The following is a 23600-nucleotide window of genomic DNA, read 5'->3' as shown; positions in this document are numbered from 1 at the left end:
CACAGTTAAGGCGTTGCTAACCTTGACTCAACTAGACTCAAAAACGAGTCTCTGTCGATGCACGCGGGTCAACTCATTTCCCTCCGACTCGTGGTTTCGAACCTGTCGTTCACGCGGGTCCTTCCGACTCGTGGTGGCGAACCTAGGTCTTGGATCAGGTTTCAGTGTAGGGCTCAGACACACTTGATTTGGTTCAATTGACCTCACGCTCATTAATCATGTCGCATGAGTTAAACTTGGACGCATTTTGCAGTAATCCTTCTGTGGCGGAGCTACAAACTGCCAAAGTGACAAAGGATGATTTAAAGTTCATAGCCCGACAGTTTGATCTCTCATATCCGTCTGACATTCGGAAGGAAGAACTCCGAACTCAAATCCTAGTTCACCTTGGAGGTGAAGCCACTAGTGCTGCTTCACAGCACGACGCCAGTTTAATGCTCGAACTCGAAAAGCTGAAACTAATGGCAGCAAGAGAAGAGAGAGAGGCAGCAAGAGAAAGAGAGGGAGAAGAGAGAGAGGCAGCAAGAGAAGAGAGAGAACTAAGGCGAGAAGAACTAGCTTTTCAAAAAGAAAAAGCAGAAAGAGATCTGGCATATGTAAAAGAAAAGGAGGAAAAAGAAAGAGAGGAGAGAGAAAAAGAAAGAATCCACGAGACCCAACTCGTACAATTAAAATCTCGATCAACCACCACAGCTGACCTCAAACAAAAGTTAACTAAATATCTCTCACTACTCCCTCAGTTCTCTGACAAAGACCCCGAAACTTTCTTTGGACAGTTCGAGGACACAGCAGTACATTTTGAACTGCCCCGAGAAGACTGGCCTTGGCTTCTTAAACCCAAACTCAGCCAAAAGGCTTTAACTATTTTGAACGGCCTCGAAAACAACACGGATTACGACTGTGTCAAACAGGGCATCCTAGCGGCGTACTCCATTACCACAGAAGGATACCGTCAGTCTTTTCGAAAAATGTTCAAAACTCCGCAACAAACCTATCTAAAGTTTGCCTCAGAGAAACTGAGGGCTCTCAAGCGTTGGCTTAAGTCAGCCGCGATAACCACGTACGACGAATTTCACTTCACGGTAGTTAACTGCGTCACGAGGTAGGCAATGAGATGCCAGTAGCGGACGCAGCAAGCCAGTCGACAGCGCGCGCTCGTCCAGTCCACACCTCTCCTCCGCTCACGACCTACCGTTCACCACCCGCCACCTGGGTTGTTCTAGGCGGGAGCCGCGGTGTGTTTGCTGCAGTTTTTACTTGGCTTCATCTTCATTGGTTCGTGTCCAGCCATGGCGGACCGAGGCCTCAGTCGGGCAGGAACCCCCAAGCCCAGCCAGGACACGCCACGGCGTGCATCCAAGCCCAGCCAGGACACGCCACGGCGTGCACCCCAGCCCAGCCAGGACACGCCACGGCGTGCTTCCCAGGCCAGCCAGGACACGCCAAGGCGTGCTTCCTCCTCCTCATCTGTCTCACGGGACAGTTCACGGCCCAGGCGTGATGATGATGACCGGTTAAGGAAGGACAATAAGAGGACTGCTGTTGGTTTTGATGGGTCGTCCGTCAAGCGTCTTTGTGCTTCCAAACCACAACAACCGTCCGGCAGTCAACAACCGTCTGGCAGTCAACAACCGTCCGGCAATCAACAACCACCTGGCAGTCTACAATCATTCGTCAGTCAACCCTGTTCGGACGAGGATCCTTCTGCTTCAGACAAGAAATTTGATATTCTCACCAATCTGTTGAGTGGTTTAGTTGAAAAACTAGACAACCGCATTACACGCAGTGCTTCGCCTTCACCGGTAGATTATGGTGGCTGTCATGAATTGTCCCCTTCTGATAATGAGGACGGTGAAGAGTCTGAGAGAGATGATCCAGACCCCCTAGATGGATTAGACACTATCTCCCCCTCTTTTTCCGGTAGCCAACCCGCTACCTCTGGTGATGACGCAGACTTCCTCCAAGCGTTGAGTGAATTGTCTGACAATTTTTTGGGCGAGGAAGCAAAAGGTGAACCAATTTCTGATTCACTTGCATCAATAGTCAATGCCAGCCTGAGGCGTCGTCCTGTGGCCGACATTGTAAAATCAACCACTAATAGGATTAAAATACCCAGCAATGTGCCCAATATGAAAGTTCCAGAGACTAACCCTCCCATTGTCAAAGCAATGAATACGGGAGGTAAACTTGTGGATGCTCGACTAACCCATATTAATGGACTGTTACTGAAAGCGCTTGTTCCCATTACTCAGTGCGTTAGTGACGTGGGGGAAAGGAAAGGGAAGGCAGTGAATTTTTACCTGGAAGGTTTAAATGATTGCCTTAGGCTACTAATCTCCGCCTTCAATTACACCAACCAGTTACGAAAGGAGGTGGCACGTGTTCACGTCAATGACACTGCTCTTGCAGAACTCTGTAAATGGGAGTGTGAAGTCGGTACTGACAAACTCTTCCCTTTCGACATTGTGAAGAAATGTGATGAAATGCATAGAACCAAGAAGCTGGGAAGGCCGTCCTTCCGCCCCTACAAGACCTCCAGAGGGAAGAGCTTATCCTTCGGTAGACAGGACCACAGGAGACCTTACAGCTCACGAGCCCGGTCAAAGCTTCCTTCAAGGCCTTTTTTAGGCCTGCGGCAGTCTTACGGGAGGAGGACGCAGCCATACAAACTTCCCCAGTAACGCCTCCCACAGTGCCTCCCACAGTAAGTCGCTGTACCTTACCTTGCTGCACCTTGATTAACACGCCAGATAACTTTGTGGCGGGTAAGACCTTCCTTTTTAGGCACAGTTGGCAGGTTTTTTCCAGGGACAAATGGATTCATGATGTGGTGCGGGGTAAATTGTTAGAGTTTGATGTTGTTCCTGTACAGTCTGAATTCCCCAGACCTCTCACCCTATCCATTACTGACAGGGAAGCCCTGGATAATGCTATGCTAACTTTCATACAACAGAAAGTGGTTGAGAGATGTTCCCATATATCAGACCTTGGTTTTTACTCAAATGTTTTCCCTACGAGAAAAAAGGATGGCACGGCTAGGGTTATTCTCAATTTACAGAAACTAAATGACTTTGTGAAACATGTTCATTTCAAAATGAGTTCAATTAAGGAGGTACTTAGTTTACTTCAGGAAAATTGTTTTTTCATGACTATTGACTTCAAGGATGCATATTTTTCTGTTCGTATTCAGCCTGAGGATAGGAAATGGCTGCGCTTTATGTGGAATAACCAATCTTTCCAGTTTACCTGTCTTCCTCAGGGGCTTACATCTGCACCACGCATTTTCACTAAATTACTTAAACCTATCCTTTCTCACCTCAGGAAACTTGGGATATTGATTGTCTGTTACATTGATGACTGCATTCTCATGGCTTCTTCAGCTCAAGAGTTGGAAGACAATGCTATGTATGCCTTGCAGATGTTTGACTCTGTAGGTTTAACAGTCAATGTCAAAAAGTCTGTTTTGTCTCCTACTCAGGAAGTGGAGTTTTTGGGGATAATTCTAAATTCTGTCACGATGACTGCCTCTTTACCATCACGTCGTAAAGAGAGCATTAAAGCCCATGGTTTGAGTTTGCTTAGAGGTGGATCTACTCTACATGACTTGGCTGCGTTTATTGGTCTTGCCGTAGCCTCCGAAGCGGCGGTGAATCTAGCCCCCCTCAGGTACAAATACCTGGAGATTGTTCGAAATAAGGAACTTACTCTGAGCAAAGGTAACTACAACTCTGTTATTTCACTTGATAGTCATGCTCGGGACATAATCCGGTGGTGGATTGATAACATCGACTCTCAAACTAAATCTCTGGTATCCTGCCCCCCAGATTTGGAAATTCACACTGATGCTTGCCTAACGGGTTGGGGGGCGAAGGTTGGCGATGCTAGGACAGGAGGTCATTGGGCACATGCAGAATTAGATCACATAAATTGTCTGGAGCTTAAAGCCATCCTTTTGAGCCTAAGATCCCTCTGCAAACGCTGCGAACAGACTCACATCCGTCTTCGGTCTGATAATTCTACCGCTATCGCCTGTATTAATCGCTGTGGCAGTACTAAATTGAGCCTTAATACCCTGACGGAACAGATTTTTGATTGGGCTGCGATGAGGGACATCACTTTATCTGCCGAGTATGTCAGGGGAATTGATAATGTTGAAGCGGATGCAGAGTCCAGAGTCCGGAACATTGACACTGAATGGATGCTGTTACCCTGTATTTTCAATAGGCTGTGTGAAGTATTCTTTTTTCCGGACATCGACCTATTTGCTTCACGTATTAATGCCCAGTTATCTTCATACGTTTCTTGGAAACCTGACCCTTATGCTTCATTTACCAATGCGTTCACGTTTCCCTGGTCTACTTGGAGATGTTACGCTTTCCCTCCTTTCAGTGTCATTGGCCGGATGTTGGGAAAGATCCTGGAGGACAAGGCGACATCCCTGACTATTCTGCCGCTCTGGCCTACCCAGGTCTGGTTCCCGATGGCCCTCCGGTTACTGATTGCACCTCCCCGCCTTCTTCCTCGCGCTTCCTTAACACTACCCCAGGACCCGTCGCGAGTACATCCTCAGACCTCGAAGTTGATATTGTCAGCCATGATCCTCTCTGGCGATCCTTTGCATACAGAGGCCTTTCGCAGGAAGTTGCCGAATTTCTGCTTCAATCGTGGAGACAGAGCACGAAATTACAATATGGGCCGCATATCAAAAGATGGTTGTGTTTTTGTGTCGGCAGGGAAATTAATCCTTTTCGACCACCTGTAAGTTGTTTGTTGGATTTCTTGTTGCAAGAATTTAGGAAGGAGACGGGACGGAGCTACAGTTCTTTGAATGTCGTTCGTTCTTCTCTTTCTGCCATTGCTAATATAGATTCCAAACCCGCGGGCCAGCACCCTCTAGTCTGCAGGTTTATGAAGGCAGTTTTTCTATTAAGGCCATCTTTACCCCGTAACTGCTCTACGTGGGATCCAGATGTAGTCCTGACGCACATAAGATCTTTGGGGCAAAATGAGGGCCTGTCCATGATTCAGTTATCTGGGAAATTGGTCATGCTCATGCTCCTGGTATCCGGACAACGTGGCCATACTTTACATCTTTTGGACACTAGGAACATGACAGTTTCTCGTTCTGAGGTTTGTTTTCGAATAGGTGATCTTCTGAAAACTTCCAGACCTGGTGTTCATCTCTCTGAGCTTGTTTTTCCGGCTTATTCTCCAGACAAATGTTTATGTGTATTCACCACTATTTGCTGTTACTTGGAAAGGACTGCAGGGATTAGGGGCTCTATTACCAGGTTCTTTTTTTTTTTAACTACTAAGGCTCCCGTGCGGTTAGCGTCACGAGACACTATAAGACGCTGGACTAGGAATGTCATGAGGGATGCAGGTATTGATTTAACAATTTTCTCACCTCACTCCACCAGATCTGCCTCCTCCAGCAAGGCATCCCTGACTCTACCTGTCTCCACAATCATGGCCACTGTGGGGTGGTCGTGTGAGTCTGTTTTTGCTAAATTCTACAGGAGGCCGTTGTCCAAGCGGACAGATTTTGCTAGTGCAGTGTTGGGCTGAGGAGGTTTCCTAATCTTGATTACTTGGGTATTTATTAAGGTATACACATACATATAGATTGTTGATTTGCACATGGATTGCAGTCTGTTCTATTATTTGTGTTGAGTTTCACTTCTGTACTACCTTATATCGTTACTTGGGAAATAAATGGTTATTCTTTGTCTATTTTTCTTTTGACACCACTAAGGACTACGTTAGGTTTGAGGAATCACTCTTAAGCTCTCATTGCCTACCTCGTGACGCAGTTAACTACCGTGAAGTGAAATTATACGATTAAGCGAGTACTTACCGGTACGATGGTTGATCGTAATTTCACGAACAGTTAACTGCGTCACTGAGGTAGTAAATGCCCTCCCTTTTCCCTCCCAGTGTTTTGTCCCCTCGTTAGGTTCTTTCCTACTGATGTGCCTCCTTGTCAATGGTTGGCTGCTTCCTCAAACCTCTCTAAAGGACTGGCTTGCTGCGTCCGCTACTGGCATCTCATTTACTACCTCAGTGACGCAGTTAACTGTTCGTGAAATTACGATCAACCATCGTACCGGTAAGTACTCGCTTAATCGTATAATTAGTAAATCTCTTAGCCTTAGAAGAGTTCATGCGTAAGCTCCCTTACTCAGTAATGTTACACATCACCAACAAAGAAGAAACAGATCTTCTCAAAGCCGCTCAGTTAGCGGACCTTTTCTCCCTGGTGAATCGCAAGGCAACCTCAGACAAGCTGACCGAGACTCCTAGTGGTAAGATAAACTCAGGTAACTCAGGGGTTGGTAAAATGACCGGCAGTAGTACTGGAGCACCTCTATTTTGTGCTTTTTGTAAACAGCCAGGGCACCTCATAAAGAACTGTCCTAATCCCAAGTGCAAGGTAGCTCAAACATATCCTGCCAAGCCAGTTGCTTCCATACAAGCTCTTCCCTCCTTCCCTGTACCTAAAGACTTATTTGAGCCTTTCAGGTCTGTAGGCACCATCAGCATTGATAACAAGGATCACCCAGTTAAGATTGTCAGAGACACCTGTTCAGCTCAGTCCCTAGTGCTGAAGTCAGCAGTCCCTGGTATTGAACAGTGTTACACAGGTGAAAAGGTATATTTAAAAGACTTCCATGACCCCTTCCCCATTGCATTAGCTAAGGTACATCTTGATAGCCCACTAGTAAGAGGTGAAGTGATAATAGGAGTTAGTGAAGAACCAGCCTTACCCATCCCTAATGCTCAACTACTCCTCGCTAATGACCTAGCTGGCAGTAAGGTGACTCCCCCTTTGGTAATTAGTGACACAATGCTGATGGATAACCCCACTGTACAGTTAGAAGAGCAACAACCAGGCTTATTCCCTGTTTGTGTCACTACTCGTGCACAAGCAAGGAAATCTGATCAGTCTTTCTCACTTCCAAAGAAGAGCCCATCCCCACTTGAACTCAATTAAATATTTTCTGAAAAACTTCTCACTGAGGCTCAACAGGAAGACACTACTTTGACTCAATTTCATGACAAGGTTATCCCTCCAGATCAAATTACTCATTACCCTGCCTTTTACAAACAGGATGGAGTTCTCATGAGAGTGTTCCGGCCCTCTAAGGTCCCAGATGATGATGAGGTAGTGGAAAAGGTAGGAGATAACAACTACATCATAAACACTCCAGACCGCCGAAAGGCAACACAGTTAATACACGTTAATCTCCTAAAAATGTATAAATGTAGAACCCCTGTGACTGGCGCCCAACCAACCCCTAGAGTAGCTTCCTGTGGTATCATTGAACCCCAGGAGGCTGACTCAGAGTTAAAACCTGCCTCTGTGTGTTCATTGATGTATGATAAATGTATTACCACTGAGATTGACACAAACACCATACATCCCAAGGACACGCAAAACAACACCTACATTATCCAACACTTAGATGATCAGCTCCGTCATCTTTCATCCTCTCGAGCACTGGATATCTCAAGATTGATCTCTCAGTATGACGTGTTCGGTGACCATCCTAAAATCTGTAATGTCCTCCGCCATGATGTGAAGGTGCTCCCAGGGATCTTCCCTATCAAGCAGTCTCCCTACAGAGTCAACCCCCGGAAACGAGAACAGATGCAGAAGGAGGTCCAGTACTTATTAGAGCAGGGCTTGGCTATACCCAGCAGCTCCCCATGGGCATCACCCTGCCTCCTAGTACCCAAGGAGGACGGACAACTGCGATTCTGCACCGATTACCGACGGGTCAACGCCGTTACCATTCCTGACGCCTATCCTCTGCCTCGGGTAAACGACCTGATAGATGAAGTAGGTCAAGCCAAATTTGTTACTAAGCTGGACCTATTAAAAGGGTATTATCAAATAGCCCTTACTGAAAGAGCTCAGATAGTCTCTGCCTTCATCACCCCTTTTGGACTTTTCCAGTATGTAGTAGCCCCATTTGGCATGAGGAATTGCCCCGCTACTTTCCAGAGGGCAATGAACAAGGTAATGCAGGGATTAAAAGGAGTGCTGGTTTACTTAGATGATATTCTTATTTTCTCACATGACTGGGATGACCACCTGTACCAGATCCAGAATGTGCTCAGCCGTCTGCAGGAAGCGAACCTCACCGTGAAGCTGGCGAAGTCTACGTTCGGAGCTGCCACCGTCTCCTACCTAGGACATCAGATTGGACAAGGCTCCGTCCGGCCCAAGACCGCTAACGTCGATGCAGTACTGAAGTACCCAACTCCCACTACTCGACGCGAGCTCCGCCGTTTCCTGGGTATGGCGGGGTTCTACCGGCGTTTCTGTCCAAACTTCGCAGACGCAGCTGGGCCACTTACTAGACTGACTAGTGGGAATGTGGCGTACGAATGGACCCCTGCCTGCCAACATGCCTTCAATCAACTTAAGAACTTGCTTGCTCGGGAACCGGTTTTGCGTGCGGCCGACTTCAGTAAACCCTTCATCATACATACTGACGCCAGTGATCACGCTTCGGGTGCCGCCCTCCTGCAAGAATCTGACGGAATCTTTCACCCAGTCGCCTACCACTCCGAGAAGTTCAACATCCATCAGAAGAATTACAGCACTATCGAGAAAGAACTTTTAGCCATTATCTCTGCCATCAAGAAGTTTGAGTACTATCTTCAGTCCAACACCCAGCCACTCCAAATCTACACTGACCACAACCCTTTGACTTTTCTCAACAGGAACCACTTCACTAACCAACGTCTGCTACGGTGGTCTCTACAGCTCCAGCCTTACCACATTGAAATGCACCATATTAAGGGACTGGACAACTGCCTTGCTGACACTTTGTCTCGCCTTCCCACTACGCCTCGCATCACTACCCGTCGCGACCCTGAGGACCCTAGGATCCTGTTGCCGGGGATGCAGTCGTGCCTTGTGAACCGGTCGATGGAGGCAGCCGAGGGCCGAGCACTGCCAGAAGAACCATCTACCGGACCCCAGACTACACACGTTCTGGTGGAATTAACCTTCACGGGACAGGAACCACCTCACTTCTCTAATGACGCAGAGTCATTCCTTCTGCGTCATCCTAAGAAGGGGGGAATGTCACACACGTGACTACTCTACCACGGAACCAGGTGCCTGCCTCTCAACTCGTGGCGCTGCCACGTGTATAGCTTGAGGCATACTGGATACGTGACCTCTAGCAGGCTACCAAGCCGATAACGAGGGTTGGAGTTCCATCGAGCTTCAGTCTCCTCCAAGGGTCGCTACAGCTCTGAGGTCGCCTTGGCATACGCTGGGAGCCTCATATACACTCGAGAGCGGTGGTAAGAGTTACACCAGTGTTACACACCCACACACACACACACAAACACATTTATATTTATTTTCTATTATGTATATGTAAAGGTGTTTATTTTTGTAATTTGTATCTATATGCATTTACTAACTTGGCTTAAGTTATTAACTGAACCAGTCTTTTAAGTTATTTCAGTCCAGTTCAGATTGCCACTCCTTGTTACTTACTTTTACTTACAAATAATCTTCAATTTTGTATTGTGTTACTTAATTTAAGGGTTAACTTTAAGATATTAAATAGCAGTTAAAATGTCTCCTTTTCTCTTTTCTTTTAACCCTTCCATTGTTAGTGTGAGCAACACCCCTTCATGGTCCATCCCCTAGAGTTCAGTGTATGCTCACACGTAACAAGACACTTATCCACCAATTTTTGACCAGTGCTTTGACCCTTTTATGGGACTGGCATTTCAGAGGGCATTTTTTTTATTAGATTTTTATTGCCTTTGGCCAGTGTCCTTCCTACATAAAAAGAAAATAAATAAATATATATATATATATATATATATATATATATATATATATATATATATATATATATATATATATATATATATATATATATATAATTATCTTTTTTCCTTTTATAATATTTTCCTTTTATTCTTTTATTCTTTTCTTTTATTTATTCTTTTCATATCAAGTTTTTTTCTTTCACACATACTATATAGATAATTTTCAAAAAAAAAATTATAATTATCTTTTTTCCTTTTATAATATTTTCCTTTTATTCTTTTATTCTTTTCTTTTATTTATTCTTTTCATATCAAGTTTTTTTCTTTCACACATACTATATAGATAATTTTAAAAAAAAAATGGTTTTCTTTTCATTTCTTCATTTAATCCTCTTGAACAAGTTACGATTTTCACAATTATTTTCATAATTGTATTACAAGACATTGTTCTTTTTTTTTACTTCTATTTTTTACTTTTTTTTTTATTCTCCAAGAAGTTACGAAGTTTTTCACTTATTATTTTACATTGTTTTTTTTTTTTCGTTTTTTACCTTTTGCTAATCCTCTTGAAATAACGCGTTTCACACATATATACACAATTTTACGTTTCTCTTTTTTTCATATTTTTCCGCATGATATTCTAATGATTTTTTTTTTTTTTATAATGTTGTTACTGCATGAATAACAAAACTCAAATTCTTGTGAGTAAAAAGACGTTTATCCTCTTCATCAAGTTAAGTTTTTCACACACACATCCATAATGTCCTTCTTTCTTGGGTCATTTTTCTTTTTTTATCCTTTTCACACACATCTATATAATTTTGCTACTTTTTTATCCTTTTTCAGTGGTTTTTTTTATTATTTTTTTTTCCTCTTCAGCAGTTCCGTCTCTCACACAAACATCCATAATTATAGTGAGCATTTTCTTTTCTTTGTATTTTTTTTATCTTCGACAATTCACGTTTTTTTACAAATATATCTATAGTCTTAATTTTTTTTTTTTTTTTTGTCTTTTTAATCTTATTTTCTTTTCATCCTCTTCAAGTGAAGTTTTTCATCCTTTTCCTCAATTTATTATTTTATTCCTTTTCTTTATTCTTTTTTTTTGTCATCAAGTTTCTTCCCTCACACACAAGATATACATTTCTCCGCAATATTTTTTCCTTTTTTCTTTATTTCATCCTCTTGAGCAAGTTACAGTTTTCATACTTGTATACTTCATTGTATTACAAAATATCGTTCTTTTCTTTCTTTTTTTTCTTTTCTCACGTTTTTATTCTCTTCAACAAATCATATTTTTCACATTTTTCTTTTTTTCTTTTTCTTTTCTTTTATCCTCCTGGATAAAAGTTTTCACTCAAACATTCATATTTTTCCTTTTTCTTTGTATTTTCTACACATGCATATATTATTTTACTATATATTTTCCTGCTTTTTTCTTTTTTTCATTTTTAATCCTTTTAAAGTAACATTTTTCAAACAAAGAAAATTTTACCATAATTTTTTTTCTTTTTTTCGCATTTTTCATATTTTTCACACAAATAATGTCCTTAGTGCATGAAAACCAAGGCTACAAGCTCCTCTGTCTTGCCCATCAGACTCCACAACATATCCACCGTCACCTCCCCCAGGGCCTCCACGCCTTCACCGGCAGCTCTTCCGATCCAGTCATTTTGTTGTTTGTCATTGTTTCGAGTGCTCTCACCACTCCTGCTCTCTCCACACATCTCGTCAGACCGGGGTATCGTATTCCATCATCATCAGCATCATCATGATCCCGAGGGTTCTTCTCATGCAACAGACGCTCCTTTATTGGCTTGTTCCTACTCCTTGGTATCCTGCATGTTCTCTTCTCTCCTCCTGGTGTTTGCAGCTTTTCCAGTAAATCACGACATGCCTCAGCCTTAGCCACCGCCACTGCTTTCCCTGCTAACTTCTTTGCTCTTCTGTATTCCAACTTATTCTGCCTCGTTCCGCTCTGCTCCCACTCTTTCTTGATTTGCTTTGTCCTTTTCAGTGCATTGTTGGCGTGTTCACTCCACCACCATTGTTGTCTAGTTGTGCGTGACTTTCCACACGTTTCTCCCAGTACTTCTCTATCCACTCCTCTCAAGATCCCCGCACTCTTGTTCCACCAGTCCTGGAACCGCTCTGTGTTTAGGTTCACTGTGTCTGGCACCTTGGTCTTGAACTCTTGCTTCTTGGCCAGCCTTCAGTGCAGCCCATCGGGTCCTCTTCTCATACCTTCTCATTACTTTCCTCAGTCTTCTTAGCCATGCATGCATCACTACCAACCGCTGCTGCCTTTATTGCCATGTGCTCTGATGATTTTTTTTTTACTATTATTTTTCCATTTTATATATATATATTTTTTTTTTGTTAGCATTTACTGTATTTACTTATTTTTTATTTTTCTATTTTCTTTTTTTTTCATTTTCTTTATATATTTTTTTTTATTTCTTTCACTTTTTATTTATTTTTCAATCTATTTTTGGGCATATTTTTCCAGGAGATCAGCGCTCCCTCCGCAGCGGGACGAGTGGAAGGGAAGCCTGACCGTTACTCTACCCACCCACAAGGTCAAAGAATAGTCAATGAAGTCCATTACAGCATATAAGTTATAGAGCATCCCTCTTCCAAACAAGAAGTCATATGCCTGATCCACTTGAACGGTGTCCATGTCCATCATCAGTGCGCGTGTGCCCTGTCCAAAATCCAGCGAGATTAGTTGCGGCGGCGGAGCACACCTGCCTGCCCTGTGCATCAACTTTTCCCGGCCGAACCTGGTCACAACAAATGATGCTGCGGCGCTAGTGTCCACCAGTACTGTGAGCGGCTCCTCGCTATCTAGTGTTCGTGCGACAAACGTGTATACTTTCCCTACGAACCCTGGCTCAGGTTTCCGCCGCAGACGTTCAGGGTGGCGGAGAAACAGGCTGCCGCTGCCGTCGGGATGGAACTCTTGCACGATCTCGGCTTCCTCCAGGCGGTTCATGGACACGATTATCATTACAGCGGAATAGTGGCCCTCCATCTCCTTTGGAAACACCTGTAAGGGCGTGCTGACCTCCACGCCGCCCTTCAGGGTGATCACCACCTCGTCCAGCTTGATCACTTCCAGCCGCAACGTTCCATAAGCCGTGTTAGAGATTACCGTCACCTCCTCATCGCCCGTGACAAGGCCCATTTTTTCGGCCAGTGACACCATCATTATAATGACAGAAGCGCCGGTATCCAGGAGAACAGTACAAGGGTGGCCACGCACTGCCCCGTCCACCAGTTGTCCTTCCTCAATATCAATACGACAGTACTCGCTTACATTTCTTTTCGTCCCAGTGGCCAGCTCGGTGTCCACTACCACCCTCAACACGTTGAACCAGAATATCTCCCCCCAATCTTTGGCCTGGCTCTTGTCTTCCTCCGCATCCTGCGTCTTGCTCGTCTTGGGCTGGCTCTCGTGCTCCTTCTTGTCCTGCGTCTTGCTCTTCTTGGGCTGGCTCTCGTCCTCTTCTGTATCCCGCGTCTTCCTCTTCTTGGGCTGGCTCTCGTGTTCCTTCTTGTCCTGCGTCTTGCTCTTCTTGGGCTGGCTCTCGTCCTCTTCTGTATCCCGCGTCTTCCTCTTCTTGGGCTGGCTCTCATCCTCTTCTGTACCCTGCGTCTTGCTTTTCTTGGGCTGACTCTCGTGGTCTTCAATATCCTGCGTCTTTCTCTTCTTGGCCTTTTTCTCGCCTTCCGTGGCCTTCGTCTTCCTATCTTTTCTATCCTTCCTCTTGTTCTGCTCTCCGTGTTCCATATCCTCTTCACCGCCATCCACCTTCCTCTTTTTGTGGCTGTCATAGTCCTCCACGTCTCCCGCCTTCCTCTTCTTCTTGTTGTGTTGCTTAACTTCTTTGCCATCATACAGCTTCGTGCTGCTCTTGCTGCTCTCACAGCCTTTCATATGGTCTCCCTTGCTGTTGGTGCGATGCTTCATCTCTTTAACGCCTTCCATCTCCGTGTTGGCCCTGTAGCTGCCGCAATCTTCCATGCTCTCTAACCTCCTTATCTTGCTGGGTTGTTTGGCCTCTTCCTTCCTCTGCGTCTTCGCCTTCTCGCTTAACGTCTCTTGGTCGTTCATTGTTTGCTGCTTCCTCTTCTTGCTTTTGGATCGCGTTGTAATAATAATAATAATAATAATAATAAACGGTTTATTCTTTAGGCAGTCAACAAACTGAAAATGTACATTGGGGGTGGGGAAATACTTGACATTAATCCTAAAGGTAAGTCAAATCTAGAAGAGACTATTGATTGATGGCTCGCACCATGGTGGGAGTCGCACTGAGTCTGTACCGGTCCGTACGTGGCGCCTTTAGGGGCGTTATCTTATTGTGGTGTCTGGTGGCACGGGTAGGGCGAGGCGCGTCAGGCGGCAGCATGTTTCTGAGACGTGGATGATTCAGAAGTCCCCTTCCAAACTTCTCCAGAGCCTCACTGTACCTGGTGGATAGTCTGGACAGCTTCAGGGTGTTCAGGGCTTCTTCATAGGTGGTGTATGCAGGGCCAAGGATGACCCTGCACGCCCTTTTCTGCGCACTCTCCAACTGTAGCTGTTGAGTTTGTGTGAGGGAGGAGGACCATGCTGGGGAGGCGTACATGAGTTTGGGGAGGATGAAAGTAAGATACACCCCCCTTAACTCATCTGTCGGCGTCCCCAGCGACCTGAGTCTGCGCAGCATGTACATCCTGTGGGTAGCTGATCTTATGGTGCTGGCGACATGCTGCTTCCAGGTCAGCTGGTCGTCCACCGTGACTCCGAGGAGCTTGGCACATCGGACCACCTGGAGGGGGTGAGGGCCCACTGAGAGCTGGGGAGGGGGCACTGGTACAGAGGAGGTACAGAAATGCATCACCACAGTTTTGTTGTGGTTGATGGTCATCCTGCTCTCCTCCGTCCACGTCTGCAGCCGCTCCAGGATCGCTTGCAGTGGTGAGTAGTCCGGGTTTTTGGTGTAAACTGGGACGCCCACGGTGCAGTCGTCCACATACTTCCAGCGATGGGGGGTGTCAGTGAGGGCGTCGTTAATGAGGAGGAGGAAGAATAGAGGACCCATCTTGGTCCCCTGGGGGACCCCACAAGTCAGCTGTTGGAAAGTAGAGACAGAGCCCTGATAGCGAACGGCCTGACGCCTCCCTGAGAGGAAGTCGGCTAGCCACGCTATCAGGTTAGGAGGGAGACCCAGACTCACTGCCTTGCTGATGACAACAGTGTGATCAACAAGATCAAAAGCCTTTTTGAAGTCCACAAAAGCAACAGCTAGAGAGGTGTTTCGCTTGTCCAGGTGGCTGTGGATGAATTCAAGGGAGCTGGTCAGGTAATGGGAGGTGGAGGTGGTTTTAATATTTCCAAACTGTCTGATATCCACGGTATTACAGATTTTGGTGTAGGCCCAGTCATATATAAAATCTTCACAAATAAGGCTAGGGATGGGGGTGATAGAGACTGGTCTGAGGTCATTGAGTGACTGTGGACTGGAGGTTTTGGGGATGGGGGTGACGTAAGATGTCTTCCAGTCCCCGGGGCAAGAGTGTTGGGAGAGTGAAGTGTTTATTATTGAGCATAGCGGTGTTGCTAGCTCTACAGCAAATTCCTTGTAAATTTTTATAGGAAGGTCAGTGGGTGTGGTGGATCTTGGTTTGAATTTGAGTATTCTCTTAAAAACATCCACCGCCTGGACACTGGGGGGATGAGAGGGGGCCGGAAAATAGGCAGGAAGCAGAGTGGTGTGGAGGGGAGGAAAGGTTTGACAGATAGCAGCAAAGTGATCGTTCATCTCCTGAGCCGCGAGAGTAGCAGGAAGGTGTGAGGTGCAAGGAAGAGACGAAGTGTGCTTTTGTAGGCCACACAAAGCTTTGATCTTAGCGTACCACTGTCTGTTGTTGGTCAGCTTGAGGTGGTGTATCTTGTCTGGGTAATAGTTTGCCTTTGCAGCCTTAATCTCCCTGATTACTCTGTTTCTTAGTTTCCTGTAAAGGACCGGGCAGGAGTGGAACGCCCAGGTCCGCTGACGCATGAGTCTTTTAATGCGGGGTGTCATCCAGGGAGCATCAGAAGGGTGCGTTGTGACGCTCTTGGTTGGGAAGTAGTGGTGGAAGGCCTCTGTGGTGGTGGTGACATAATTCTGCCATTTTAAGTGGACGTCCTCCACATCCAGCACCTCAGTCCACGGGTGTTGTGTTACCCACTGCCCAAACTCCCTCATGGCTGAGTCAGGCATGGGGCGGTGGGTCCTGGTGACGGCTGACCGGGGGGTCGAGGTGGTGGGTGTGGGTGTCCAAAGTATGGAGAGGTGGGTGCTCCGTCCCATGGGAGGCAGCGGTTTGGGGGGCGAGTACTGCTGGCCCAGGTCTGTCAGTATAAGGTCGAGGATGGCTTGCTGGTGGGTGGGGAAGTCCACGACCTGGGTGAGGTGTAGCTGGTGTAGAATATCGTTGATATCTAATCTGTTAAAGTCCCCACAGATGACCAGTTTGGCGGCAGGATACTTCACCCTCAGGGCATCAGCAGTGTTGATGATGTGAGCGGTGAGTAACTGTGCTGTGGTGGCTCGTGGGGGGGTGGTACACGACGCACACGATGATGGAGGCCGTGTTGCTGGGATGGCAGGGGGGCGTGACTCTCACCCACAGGGCCTCTACACTGGCCGGAATATCGACAGGGAGGTGTGAGGGGCTGAGGGAAGAGCGGCAGAAAACGGCCACTCCCCCCCCCCTGCGTCCTGACTACAGGTGATGGTAGAGCTGGTAGCCCTGCATTGAGCACACCTCAGGAACAATCTGCCACGCCTCAGTAACCGCCACAATGTCTGCACAAGTAGAACTCACCGTCACGATTAATTCGTCCATTTTGTTGGCTAAAGATGTTGCATTGAATAAGAGGAGGGAGAGTAAACTGTACCAAATCCGAGGTACTTCAATGTGCCTGTATTCCTTCTTCCCTACCCTGTGGTCAACTCTGACACTTGAGGTCACAACCTTGATGGGACGCACTTGTTTCCCTCCCCTCTACCCGCGGTTCCGAAATAGTTTCAGGGTCTTAAGGCACTTTATCACGTTGGGCGGCGGGTAACCTGATCCTCGCCTGCGACGTAGGAGGTAGTTGTGTTCGTACGTTCGCACTGGAGCACACATTGTTCTTTATGTGTCACCACTCACTCGCTAAATGTGTTCACAAGTACAGGAATTTCACCAGGGCGAGCCTAAAACTAAAAGCTAAGAGTTGAAAACAGAAAAAAAAAAAAACTAAGGTCGCTATCACTAGGGGTAGGGGGAGGCCAACAAGCTGGCCGAGGCTGCCCTAGAGCGCCAAAGGTCACACGTCCTGCCCGTGTGAGGTCAGAACAGTGTGTGTGAAAACCTTCACAAGGAAAGCCAGGCATGGCACTGTCTTGTCTAGAACCTCTGATTCCATCACCTGTGGTCCCTTTCTTGGCGTGCTCAGCAGCTTGGAGCTGAACACTTGAGGCACCCACCACGCACACCAATCAGAGGCCTCGATTTGAGCCTAACAGCCAATCAGATGCAAGGACGATACAACTGTGGTAATAGTATGTACTATATATATATATATATATATATATATATATATATATATATATATATATATATATATATATATATATATATATATATATATATATATATATTATAAGTATTCCGTGGTGCATTAAGTTGGAAGTACGTACATAACAACTTGTTTTCTTTTTGTTGTTGTGTAAATGCAGGCTACTATAGGTTTCAGAGGCCGTGTTACGTCGTTTTTCGGGAATACTCTAACAAACAGGTGAATTATTTCCGTCATTACGGTCCAGTGAGAACAGTGTGATGTACGTATATTATGTGCGGATTCTGAAATGCTTCCGCGTCTTATCTGGACAACCTTTAACAAGCTCTCGTGGGAATTAGTGGCATTTCTAAGCGTGTGTTCGTGATTGCAGTGATAGGAGTGACAGTAGTTCAGCCTTATTAATCGGGATAGCTTAGAGAAAGTGACTAATCACTTCTGTGGTCTTTGAAGACAATAGTGATGGCAGAGCAAAGTCTTTCAGAACACCGGCCTTGCACTTGCTGGTGGCGTCGTGAAGGATGAAGCAGCAGAGACAGTCGACCAACAAGTCACTCACTTCCTTTGTCCCAGGAGTAAGTATCTGTCCTTACACCCGTGCAAACCACCAACATCTGCCTCACTCGAATTCTAGTCAGGACGGCCCCAAACCACGACGGCCCTCCGCGACGGCCCCCCAGGACGACCCCAAATTCTAGTCAGGACGACCCTCAACCACAACGGCCCTCTACGACGGCCTCCCAGGACGGCCCTTTGTTAGACAAACAATGGGGAGCTTTCTAAGGTAGTGGTTTCTAAGTAGTGAAATAAGTAAAAAGTCCATACGCGTTTCTTATTCCTTTTTCGCCTTCGATACTCCAAAACAGGGTATTAAACAGTCGATGCAAGGTTCCATTTATTTGTATAAACATAGGATTTAAAAAACAGTTAAATTTAAATATCCAATGAAAGCAGTAGCCTAAAACTAAAATATTCTTTTTACATCAAAAGTAGGCTCACATATGATTTATATAATTCTCTCAATTTCATCACAAACTGGGAGCAGTTAACCTGGAACACTTCTTGAGTAAGGATGATGTTGTCAGGGTTCCCTCTTCGTACTGCCTCCAGTAGCTGAAAATTCGTCCTTGGGTGGTCTGAGCACGTTTGCGGTGATACTTTTTCAGTTTCTGCTCCTTCACAAGCTGGACCTGAAGAGGAACAAGGCAGCTCTCTGCATGAAGGAGGGGGATCAGTTTGTAGAGCTGGTGGGCTTGATTGCGGGCTTTCTCATTGATGCGACGGTGGTAACCCTCTACATCATCATTTGTTCTTGTTCATTGGTTGAAGATGCACCATGAAGTTGGCGGCCACAGGTCTCCTTCAATCCACGTGTCTCGGATGTAGTCTAGAAGTGGAGCTACGGCTGGTGTCGATGGTTCATTGCTGAGCTGGTTGAAGGCTGCACAAATGTGTTCAACAGGAAGACATGGGAGAGCGAAGAGTTTCCTGACAAACTTCTGCATTGGACCGTTTTCACGGTATGCAACCGCCAGACCAAGGTCTTGAACCTTCCTAAAGATACACTGTGCCCAATGAAATAGGCATCCCTGGATGGTGGTGTTTGGCAAGATGTAACGGAAGGCTCTCCAAATGGCTTGCTCGAAATCAGCAACAACCTTCTTGACGTGATTGTTTGGAACCATGTTAAGGATAGATTCCAAGACAGCCTTGTAATCCCTTTTCCTACGGCGTGACATCAGCACAAATATAAGTGGGACTTGCTTCATGTCACTGTCATCTCCTTTGATGAAAGCATGAATGGAGAGTAGCTGGTGGAATGGGGGGGCGACGATCTTGAAGGTGGCATCAACATACCACGTCTTGGCACGTTCCAGGATGTCAAGTTGTGCTTGTGTTGCAAAAATCAAATGTCTTGCCCCATCCATTGCGATATCATTGCGGAGATAATCTTGTGGTATGAAGTTAACAGCTACTTCGAAGTGCAGATCTTGTGGATCTGTAGGCCGCAATGCTTGGCGTAGTCTGTTGGCCCGTCTCACAAGGAGGCCCGGTGCAGGACGACTTGGCTCTGGATCAGTAGGTTGTAACTGGCTGGTCATCACTTCTTCAACAATGGCACTGGCAGAACGGAACACATCTTCAGACGCCTTACGCTTGACATCAGCCACAATCTCGTAGTTCTTCTGCTTCCCTGGTTCTGCCTGATGAGCGTGGTCATGGAGCCCTGGAGTAAAAGTGTTGCCCTTTTGTAAGACAGTGGCCTTGCACGTAAAGGTGCGATTCCGGATGCTGCAACGCCAAGTAGTTTTGCCAGGATGTCCATTCTTGTTAGCTTTGATGTTGTACGAATAACCATTGCTGTCAACCAAGAGAGGTTTTCCTTTGAGTGTGCCGGCTGGTATGATCTGGTAAGTTGTGACGTGTGGCTCATCGCTGGCCGAGATGTCTGCAATTGGAAGATCTGGTAATGCATCCTCTACATTATCTTGAGGAATTTGAAAACTGTGTGTTATGTGGAAAGTGCCGGCATCACTGTTGCTGGTGTTGCTTAGATGAATGGCAGCATGTGAAGCAGACTCCATGGCAGTGTTCTGTGCAGGTTGCAGGTCGGGCAGCTGATGGTCACTTGTGTCGTCTTGAGTTATCAGGCTGTTTTCGCTTGTGAAGGTCTGTATGTGTGTGCTTTCACCAACTGGCAAGGTAAAGTCTTCCAGCTGAGCCAAAGAATCTGCAGGACACTTACACTTGCACCAATGCCACTGTATGTTGAGGTCACCCTTCTTCATCAGTTGGTATTGAGCATAACTAACTCCACTGTTACACAATCTGTGTTGCCACTGGGAGCAGTTATCACAACACAAGGCATGCTGTCGGTTTGTAACCACTCTGTCACAGCAGACACAGTAGGCAGGGGTGTCCTTACTTTGTGAAGGTCTTACTGGAGGCATGCTGATCAATGCTGGAAGCCTTGTGTTTATCATACTACTGGCAACACTTTCAATTAGGTGTGAAGCAGATTCAGTGTGTTGGGAAACACTGTGGGTGGCATTCCTAGTCGTTTACCATACTTATCTTCTACCTCCTCCCTCCAACCCTCCCTATCCCCTCCCTCCCTTCCGTCAACTGCCGTCAACTGGTGGTGTTATTATTGTTATTGATATTACACACACCCACACCCAGACACACATGCTTGTCGCCTTATCTCCCATCCCATCCCTCCTCCCTCCCTTCCTCACAGACTCTCCCTCCCACTCCTTCCCTCCTCCCTCACTGCTATCTCCCTCTTTCCTTTCCTCCAACTACACCCTCCTCCCTCCCTGCTATCACACACACACACACACACACACACTGAAACAAGTTTCATTAAAATATTGGTGGATGTATAACAAGTGTCCACACGCAAATGGTTTGAGGCCGTCGTGGGGGGCCGTCGCGGAGGGCCGTCGTGGTTTGGGGCCGTCATGACCTGCTACCGCCTCACTCAAACAAGCTGTCACCCATGCAACCAGTCTGTCCATTACAGTATTAGCAAAATTCCAATCATCATGGGTGTGTCGTGTCTTCAAAATTCATGTTTACTTTGCAGAACAGTGAAGCTTGTCGTGGCGTCAGCAATTTGCTGCAGCAGGTTGCTTCATGTTTCGCTGCTTGGAGAATTCCACTTATTGTTGACGTGTCATTTCTTCATATGTCATATTTACTTTATAAAATTGTGCAGGTTTTCACAGCAGACAAACTGGTGTTTCCTCGGTACACACACCAGGAGAAGACTTCCTGCATGGTGGTGCACTCAATTTCTTCAAGTAGTGCACAAGGAAGAGGACTTTTGAAAACATGAGGAGCTGACGCACAATGAAGCAGCTGATACAACAGCACACAATGCGGCAACACTTTACTGCTCACTCAAAGTATGGCAAGGACACTGACTTCCGTGAATGAGACGACACGATGAGCTCAGCGTGAGAAAATCAGTGTGCATTTGGCAACGTGCCTCCAGAGTGTTTACAGGACAGCGGTGACCTGCCATCTTGTCCTCCTTGCCGTGCGTGTAATACCCATTCACCTCTACCTCTTGTACAGTGTAGCCACTTCATACACTATAAAGTATCTTCAGAGTCCACCTATAAAATCACCATATTTGTCTTTTCCACTTGTCACGCCAACCTCAACTGGAACACGACACGTACAAGAACAGGCTGAGGTTTTACCAACACTAATTTTACCTATTTCTTAACCTTTTTCTCTCTTTTTATTGTAAACACTTTTTTTTTTACTTGTTTGATGAAATCAAATAAAAAGTAAATAGTATTAATTACACCTATAAGAATACACAAAACAGATTTAAAATAGATAACAAGAACATATGTTATAAATACAGGCAAAGTCTTGATGTCAAACACGCACATTTATCATATCGTAACCAAAGCAGTGTGCCAAACTCACAGAAATACAAAACGCAACACAAGTGACTTTACATAAAACAATATTTTACAAGGTCTAGTTCCTCAAATATAACAAAAAGAAAGAATAGTAAAAAAAAAAAAAGTATAATATGCGGCAAAGTTCAAGCAGTCACTTTCCTCCTCTGCTGTGTATTAAGTCAGGGGCTAACTCAGGCTCTTCTTCTCCGAAATTAAAAGTTTAGCGATTTATCTATGTATTCTTTATGTAGGAGTGGCACTGGCCAGGGGCTGGAAAAATTTCATAAGAAAGGGACCACCGGGGTGCTAGGTACTAAAGAAAAAGGACAGAACGGATAATCCAAATTTGAAAAATGTTTTGACTCTTCCCCCTTGAAGGGATTCTGGTCGTAGGAAGGGCAGAATACAGAACCAAGCAGGGAGTTCCAGAGTTTAACAGTGAAAGGATTAAAAGATTGTGAATACTGGTTAAATCCTGCATTTGGGCATTTGGGAAGTGAAGAGAATAGTGGTGGGAGAAAGTAGAAAGTCTTGTGCAGCGAGGCTGCGGGAAGAGGAGAGGCATGCAGTTAACAAGATCATAAGGGCAGTCAGCGTGTTAGTAGAGGCAGAAGGCAAGAAGAGATGTAACATTGCGGCGAAGAGAGGCTGAGTAAAAGTCAGTTAGAGGAGAAGGCTGATAGGACGAAACACTTCTGATTCCAGCCTGTTCAGGAGTGTTGAATCCCCCTCCCTCCCTCCCCCCTCATATGAGAAGCGTACTCCATACAATGACGATGGGTACAGTCACCACACTCTCGCTAACTTCCATACCTTTCTCCTCCTCTCTCTCATCCTTAAACCCTTGCTTCGTATCCTTTCTTGGATCCTCCCTTCTGCACCGCTCCGCCTTGCCCTCTTTCATTCTTTCTTCCTTCACTTTCTTTGTCAGATTACACTTTCCGAACACTTCACTTGTATTCCTTCACTTTATCTGAAGTCCTTTCACTTTCCTGCACTTAAAACTTTTTCATTTGACTTGCTGGTGATGAGAAGGTATGGCTCCGTTCACCCGATCCTGCTGCTGCTGCTGCTGCCTGTGTGTGTGTGTGTGTGTGTGTGTGTGTAATCTGATTGTTACTTATTTTGTATTTATTAACATATGGTGTTATGTTGGTTTGTAGTTCTATAATTTTGGATGTCTTTATGTTTGTAATCATGTTTTGCTGTTAAATTATAAGCTATGGTACATGGACGTGTGTGTGTGTGTGTGTGTGTGTTGCAGGGATGCCAGGTACACACAACCATCCAGAGGTGTCAGAGAGTCGTCACAAGTGAAACACAAGCACATATCCCGGATCGGAAACAAGCGTGCCCCCTCCGCCATCCGAGGCTGGGCGGCGACTGGCGGCAGGACTGATCTGAGCGCCGCGGCTGTCTCACTCTTCTGATCGGAGCACCAACACAGCTTCGGATCACGCCTCGTTGTGTTTGATGCCTGTATTCTGAAACACTTCGCTCTCTCAATACGACAATGTTCAAAGGCCACAGACTTGATCAGCCGAGTTCTCTAGAGTCTTTCTCTTGTTCATAACAAGGGAATCTTGTTTATCTGCCACCAGAAATATAAAAACACCCTTGAAGACCCTTGCAACTTCAACTACAGTCTTCTGAAAGTAGTGGAGGCGTGGCACAGAAGTGTTTCAAAATAGTCCTTGGTTCTGTGAGGTTCTCCTTTTGTTGTGAAAATCCGTTTTCTGTGAACTTGAAAGAAGTATAACCATGTTTCG

General features: G+C 45.8%; 2 protein-coding genes across 3 annotated transcripts; one reads left to right on the top strand and one right to left on the bottom strand.

Moving 5' to 3' along the window:
* Positions 1-1071: 1071 nt before the first annotated feature.
* On the top strand, positions 1072-5729 carry LOC135090664 (uncharacterized). Of its 2 annotated transcripts, none has more exons than XM_063987621.1 (2): positions 1072-2704; positions 5421-5729. In XM_063987621.1, exon 1 carries the CDS (start codon positions 1290-1292, stop codon positions 2679-2681), a length of 1392 nt encoding a protein of 463 aa, XP_063843691.1. In that variant the 5' UTR covers positions 1072-1289; the 3' UTR covers positions 2682-2704; positions 5421-5729. The 2 variants fall into 2 exon arrangements, with proteins under 2 accessions (XP_063843691.1, XP_063843689.1); XM_063987619.1 differs by having other exon boundaries at positions 4390-5729.
* Positions 5730-18156: 12427 nt separating this feature from the next.
* On the bottom strand, positions 18157-20358 carry LOC135090454 (uncharacterized). Its single transcript, XM_063987192.1, has one exon. It carries the CDS (start codon positions 20356-20358, stop codon positions 18724-18726), a length of 1635 nt encoding a protein of 544 aa, XP_063843262.1. The 3' UTR covers positions 18157-18723.
* Positions 20359-23600: the final 3242 nt, after the last annotated feature.

The sequence above is a fragment of the Scylla paramamosain genome, chromosome 35, assembly GCF_035594125.1.
Source record: "Scylla paramamosain isolate STU-SP2022 chromosome 35, ASM3559412v1, whole genome shotgun sequence".
Taxonomy (NCBI): Eukaryota; Metazoa; Arthropoda; class Malacostraca; order Decapoda; family Portunidae; genus Scylla; species Scylla paramamosain.
This window is presented reverse-complemented; position numbering and strand designations above follow the sequence as displayed.

Excerpts from the sequence above, each read along its gene's own strand:
- LOC135090664 (XM_063987621.1), top strand. The coding sequence starts at position 1,290 with ATGGCGGACCGAGGCCTCAGTCGGGCAGGAACCCCCAAGCCCAGCCAG.
- LOC135090454 (XM_063987192.1), bottom strand. The coding sequence starts at position 20,358 with ATGCCTCCAGTAAGACCTTCACAAAGTAAGGACACCCCTGCCTACTGT.